The 6,929-nt window shown below is 48.2% G+C and overlaps 1 protein-coding gene across 2 annotated transcripts in view; it reads left to right on the forward strand.

The window, feature by feature from the left end:
- Positions 1-6,929, forward strand: part of ABL1 (ABL proto-oncogene 1, non-receptor tyrosine kinase) — a 167,768-nt gene that overhangs the window by 153,623 nt on the left and 7,216 nt on the right. For both annotated transcript variants that reach the window (XM_045288544.1, XM_004713251.2), the window contains 3 exons: positions 289-466; positions 2,193-2,377; positions 6,263-6,415. In XM_045288544.1, the coding sequence (XP_045144479.1) occupies positions 289-466; positions 2,193-2,377; positions 6,263-6,415 (516 nt within the window). The remainder of the gene's footprint in view (positions 1-288; positions 467-2,192; positions 2,378-6,262; positions 6,416-6,929) is intronic.

Below are 6,929 nucleotides of genomic sequence, written 5' to 3' on the forward strand. Positions count from 1 at the left end.
TTTTTTATAAGTAGACATGGGCATCAGTGGTTAATACGGTAACGCAGCGGCAGCACCTCTGTGTGCGTCTGTGTCTTGGCTTGAGTGAAAGAGAAGAACGGGTCTGTGGCCCTCTCACAGGAGCACAGTCTCAAGGCGCAAGGACTCAGGACCTCTAGAGGTTGGGCCCAGGTCTTAAAGCTGACTCGGGCTCCATTTCAGAAGCCTTTCCTGTGGTGCCTAGCTTTCTGGTGCTTGTTCAGTGGAGAGTCGAGCAGCACACTGACGCCCCTGATGTCTTCTTGTCAGGGGTCTGCACCCGGGAGCCCCCATTCTATATAATCACCGAGTTCATGACCTACGGGAACCTGTTGGACTACCTACGGGAGTGCAATCGGCAGGAGGTGAATGCTGTGGTGCTGCTGTACATGGCCACGCAGATCTCGTCTGCCATGGAGTACCTGGAGAAGAAAAACTTCATCCACAGGTAGGAGCCTGGCAAAGCCGCCCTCGCCCAGAGCCACACCTTTTCCAAGACAGCCCCAGCCGATGTGGCCTTAGGCTCGCTTCTAACTTCAGTGCTGGTAGTACATTGGACCTTAGAACAAAGGCACATGCTGTCTTTGGGCATGGATCCAGGACTAAATGCAGCCTGGCCTAGACCCTGGACCGATGGAGCGGTTAATCCCCGGGGTAAGAAATATTTCACTTCTGAACCATTTTACACTAAGTGGAATATTCAATGAAGTGTCTAAAAGGCGTCCTTCCTAATCATCACGGCTCCCTCAGAAAGAGGGTGCTCATTGTTCCTCCGAGGCCAGTCTTCATCGGTAATGACCTCTTCCTGGGAGCGGATGGCACTGCTTTCACATCAGCTCATGGTAACAGCCAGTGCGTGGGTCATGTTTTGTTTCTCTCTCCCTTCTCTCTATTGTGATTTCATTCTCCACTTCACTTGCCGTCATCTGGCTCAGGGATGTTTCCGCTGTTGTCAGAATTGTATATGTGCACGAAGCATTGGGGCTGTTGCAAAGGCTGGAATGCTGTGACCTTCAAGGGTGCCACAATTACCTCGGCCTTTGCATTCTTTGCTGGTGGAAGTGGCTTCCTAGCAAATAACGGCACGTACAGAGCAGCGCCTGATGGGCTTGCAGGAGTGTTTTATACTCCCAGTGTTCTCCACGCCACAGTTGTGACCTTTCCCACCCAATTAACTGAAGTGTGAAACCCGTACATGAGAATTTCATAGTGAGGAATGAGGGTATCATGTGTGAAGTGTTGGCGGTTCCTTGTAAGACAGGTTTTTTCTGCCCCGGGAGAGCCTGATTCAGATGCTCCTGTCATGCGAGAAAGTGAACCTCTGATGCTGCAAATTGGGATTTCTTGACTTCTGGGTTGCCTTGCACGGCTAGGTCTGTTCCCGCTTCATTCAGGCACACGGAAAATGCTTTACCAAAATCCCATTAGGTACAACTCATCGGTATTTAATTTCTCTCCGATTGCTGATGATCAAGTGATCTTGCCCAGCCATCGCCTTAAGCTCTCGGGACTTCTCGTCCCTTTGCCTGGCAATTTCAAAGCTAATGTCCATGAGCCGAGCCCGGGAGAATCAGGGTGCAGGAAGCAGCTGATTCCACAGTAGAGTTTTTAGGATACATTAGGGCAAGCATCGGAGGAAAGAGGAAAAGGAGCAACACTGCGGCGGACCTTCAGGTTCTGGACAGGGCAAGAGGAGCCTGCACTCACTCAGCGCAGAGCTAAGTCTCTGCAGCCCCGCCCTGGGCTCCATACAGTGGGGTCGTTGACCACACAGCACCCAACACCTTCCCAGTGCAAGGCATCACTGGAAGCACTGTACGTGTCTTCAGCCATTCCCAGGTACCCCAACTCTAGAGGGAGATGCTCTCACTCTCTCAGTTTACGGCTGAGGTAACTGTATCCCAGGGATATACACTTGCTCCCAATCCTGGGCCCAGGGAGTCCACTTCCAATGCCCTACTCTGCCGCCTCTCCCGGCCCCGGAGGCTCAGCGTCTGCCTGCCAAGGAGGAGCAGCGGTGCTCCGAGTTGTGGAGTGAGCCCAAGTCTCCAGGGGCTCAGACTCGATTTTCTCGTGGTTGGCACCGCACCTTGCCTCCGCGTGAGGGAGGCTGTGGAGCTGGAGTCACAGCTCCCTAGGCACGGCTCCCAGGACACACTTTCTCCCTTCCCCAGGGACCTTGCTGCCAGAAACTGCCTGGTGGGGGAGAACCACTTGGTGAAAGTGGCTGACTTTGGCCTGAGCCGGTTAATGACGGGGGATACCTACACAGCCCATGCCGGAGCCAAGTTCCCCATCAAATGGACCGCCCCGGAAAGCCTGGCCTACAACAAGTTCTCCATCAAGTCCGACGTCTGGGGTAAGGGCTTATGACCTACAGCTTTGCAGCTGGGGGGTTGTGGGGGTGGTGGTGTGGTGTGGGTGTGTGTGTGTTGAGGGTGGGGGAGTTCCTCCCTCCTTTTCTTTCTTCCGTCTCTTTTTCCTTTAATTTCTTTACAAGTGTTTTCTCTCCAAACTGACATAAAAGGGACAGGAGCCTCGCGGGACGATTGTTTATCCCCCCGCCCCCACCCCCACCCCAACTCTTTTGGAAAAGTGTATGCATTTACAAAAGAAGACATGCAATGAACTTCCATATGCCTGTCTTCCAGCTTTAATGATCTACATCCCATCTTTTTTCCGTTCAGTTTTTAAAGTTTTATTGGTACACACTTCACATATTGTAGTTTAATCATTGGTTCTGTTAAGGTTTGTTCAGTGACCACCACAGTCAGTTTCGGACAGTTTCTTTTCTTTTTTCCTGTATCTCCTCTTGACCCTCAGTATTTTGTAGCAAAGTCCAGACATCATATGATTGGTCCATCGATATTTAGTATGTAGCGTAAAAAAAGTGATTTTATTTTCAGGGTTCCCTTCCCTCTCTTCATTGCCCCCGCTGTTTAGTTGTTGAAGCAGCCCATTGTCCGAAAGGGGCGGGGACAGGGGAGACTGGAGGAGTTCTGCCTTCGGTGCCTCTCCCTGTCGGCACCGTGTCCGCTGAGTCGGTAGTTGGGGCTGAACAGCTTGCTCCCATTCAGATCTGACTTGACTTTGGGTGGAAATTAGATCAAAGCAGGCGGTGTGCTCCCGCGTCATCAACAGGGATATACCTACCACGCTCGGTTTTGTCTTTTTTTTTTTTTTTAGTGTTTTGGGTTTTCTGTCTTTTGTGTGTGTGATTTTACCAGTAGCTGCCACCCAGTGCCTATATCCATCACTTTACTAGAGACTTCAGAACGGCACTGTTCTAATCCTGTCGTTCCCGATTTATTAGTTGAATGCATCTATAAAGGGACTTCCCTCTCTGGTGGGTCACTGTGGTATGGTTCATATAGGACAGGCTTCTCTGACACCTTCAGTATCGGTTTCCAAAATCACAAGTTGGCTTCCAAATGCCCTCTAGTGCTCACCAACCACTTTTTGTCTCTAGGATGGTAGCATTAGTATTCTGAGTGCTGTCAAGTTCATGCTGACTCATAGTGACCCTCGAGGTCAGGGTAGAACTGCCCCTGTGGGTTTCTGAGACTTGATAGAATCTTTATAAAGAGAGTAGAAAGCCCCATCTTTCTCCCGAGGAGCAACTAGTGTCAAACTGTTGGCCTTGAGGTTATTAGCAGCCCAGCAGGAAACTACTACACCATGAGGGCTCCCAATGTTAGTATTTGGAATTCATAAATATATATTTGTAATACTTTTGATATATTTCATTTACCATAACTATTTTCCTTTCACCACTCTCACCGAGTTGAATCCAATTCATAGTGATCTCCGTAGGGTTTCTGAGACTCTACATCTTGACAGGAGCAGACAACCCCTTCTTTTCTCCCATGGGACAGCTGGTTTTAGCCTCCGACCTTGCTGTACTGAAATGATCCTGTCCTTTAACCCGTGGGAACCTCGGGAAATGAGTTCCTAGGTCTTTAGACAAGACACTAGTAATCTTCGATAGCTTCCTTCCATGCCGTCTGGAATGGCAGAATATTCTAGACTCATCTCCTACATTTTCTGCCCTGGAACCAGCCCTTTCTCTCAGCGGTCTGGTTCCTTTCATGGAAAGTGTAATGTCAGGATCATAACTTGAGCACTAGGAGGTACTCCTTGTAATATTGTTTTAGGGTATTTTCAAGGACAGATTTTAAAGTCATTTTCCGATTTAAAAAACAAAACTACCAAGACACCTCTTTCAGTGGAGAAGCTAGTTGGACTCCTGTTGATACTCTGAATTCAAATATAAGGTTTACAAGATTTTCTCCTCCCATTTTAGCCTCTTCTCTCTCTTATTTCCTTTCCCATGCCCAGAATTCTGATTCTCAGTGTCAGCAGGCAAGAGAGAGTTCGCTCATTTGCTCAGTTTCACGCATACAGCTATCACTGCATGGGGACTATCCGTAGGCAGACTGTGTTTTGCTTGAGAGGCGTTGGGTAGCTTTGGTCCGTAGACGTGCTCTGCTGGGGGTGTACGGTTGTAGGATTGTGGATGCGCAGGCCGCCAAAAGGAGACTTGGTTGCTTTGCTTTCGTTTTGATTCTCAAGGATTGCGTTTTTCTCCCCCATTCAATTTTGTTTTATAATTGTGAGAAATAATCACTGCTGTCCTTTTCTGAAACTAACACTGTCGGCATTGTTTGTTTACTTTCTTACATCGTTTTGTTGTGTTTTCTTTTCGCTCCACTTCAGGCTGTGTGTTCGCGGGCTCGTTTCTCAGAGAGACTGTAGCCAGGGGAACCTGGTTCCCACTGCTGTTTCTCCGTGTGTGCGGCCCGAGAGCCTCTTGTGGGAGGCGGGGGGCACAGCCCTGCAGAACTCTGCTGGGTGGCCGAGAGCCACGGCTGATTTATTCTCTCATCGTCGTTGTGTTGAGCGTGTGGTAAAATTTATAAGCGAACTGAAGGAGAGCTGGCCTTTTTACGGAGTTGGATTTCCTCATCTAGAAATGCATGTCTTTGTGTTTGTTGAAGTCGGCTTTGGGGCCGTTCTGATTGAATGTGCTCTGAGGTACTTTGTTGTTTACATCTGGATTTCCTGCTGTCACACAGTCTTCTGTTCTATCGCCGGATTTGTTGTATGTATGAAGGCTATTGGTCTTTTAGATTCCCTTTTTGGTGCAGAGTAATTCTGCGCTTGCAGAAAAGTTGCCAAGGAATACCAAGGGTTCCTTCTGCCTCTCCTCCGTGTTAGCTTCCCGGAGTACGTGTGTCACAGCCAAGGAGCCGACGGCCTTCTGACCACACGCCGGGCTTGCCAGGCTTCCCACGACTGTCCCTGCTGCCCCGCCGCCCAGCCAGGGCACCGCCTGATGCTGAGTTGTCTCCTCTCCCGGGGTTCCCCTACGGCACCTTTCCAGCCCTTCCCTGGTTTCCTTGCCCTGGTCTGTTTTGAGGGATGCTAACGAGGTGCTGATTCTTGGGCATCTTCTGGATACATAATTATCGTAACTGAAGATTTAGTTGTGTCTCTTCTCTAAGTCTTAGGCTTCTCTCTCTCTCTCTCTCGTCTCATTCCATGGGGTTACAGCTGCAGGCAGTGCTGTAGAGAAGGAGACGAGGGGCATCCTTGGGTAGCTCTTGACTTCAATGGAAAGCTTCTAGTTTCCTCTATTAACTAATGTGCTTTCTTTTGGTCCATGATATATACATTTCATTTTATTAATGACGTATCCAGCAAGCTGTATTAAGAGAAATGGGTATTGGGTGCTGTTAGATTCCTGTCATAAGTCATCTTAGTTACTCTGATGTTTATTTGCGTTGTGTACGCATGATGGTTTGCTAGAGAAAGCAATGTAAACTTACTCTGATTGAAAACTTTCCAAGGTGCCATATGATTTTTATGACTATTTCAGGGTAATTTTGTACACCCCAGGAAAGAATGGGGGCTTGTCTTAGGTAGCTGGTTGGTCCCTGAGCTGGATCTCCTAACTGCCAGCCCTGTGTTCCTTCCGTGACAGAGCCCGGCAAGCTTTTAGGCCATGGCACCTAAAAGACCATGTACTGCTTGATCAGTACAGTCCTCCGATCTTCTCAGTGCGTTTAGCCTGATACCATCACAGTCTGGCCTGGGTTGCTGCCAGTTAAAACCTGCCGGTGTCTGGGCTGTTTCTGAGCAGGCTGTAACTTTTGATGTGTGCTGCACAGGTAACTGATACGAAATGTAATATCGTTAAATCTTCTGTATTTTCAACAACCTTTCTCTTTCTTTTTCTTTTTAGCATTTGGAGTGTTGCTTTGGGAAATAGCTACCTACGGCATGTCGCCTTACCCAGGAATTGACCTGTCCCAGGTGTACGAGCTACTGGAGAAAGACTACCGCATGGAATGGCCGGAAGGCTGCCCAGAGAAAGTCTACGAACTCATGCGAGCATGTGAGCCTCCCCCGGCTAGTTCTAGGAGACCCTCCAGTACTGCTGGTGTGAGCGCAGAGTAGGGTAGACTCTTACTTCCTCCCTCACGCCCACTCCTCAGACGCTGCAAATGTGGTCGTTCGGTACATAGTTTTCCAAACTCTTCTCAATGCCTCTACACACTTTTATTTACAGATAATAACTATTTGGGAGAGGGTTGGTGTGTGTGTGTGTGTGTGTGTGTGTGTGTGTGTGTGTGTGTGTGTGTGTCTGAATGTGTGCACATGGTTTTTTTGTTTTTTAAACAAAAAATCAATTGCTACATACCAGACCTAAGGTTTTTATTTATATATACAGATTTCTGGGACCTATCTCCAAACATTCTACTATAGTAGGTAAAAATCAATTGCTACATACCAGACCTAAGATTTTTATTTATATATACAGATTTCTGGGACCTATCTCCAAACATTCTACTATAGTAGGTAAACATGCCCAATGAAGTGTATCCAGTCCTTGTTTATAATTGTATTAT

Source organism: Echinops telfairi, unplaced genomic scaffold (assembly GCF_000313985.2).
Source record: "Echinops telfairi isolate 266 unplaced genomic scaffold, ASM31398v2 ScPeMD7_22;HRSCAF=79, whole genome shotgun sequence".
NCBI classification, from domain to species: Eukaryota; Metazoa; Chordata; class Mammalia; order Afrosoricida; family Tenrecidae; genus Echinops; species Echinops telfairi.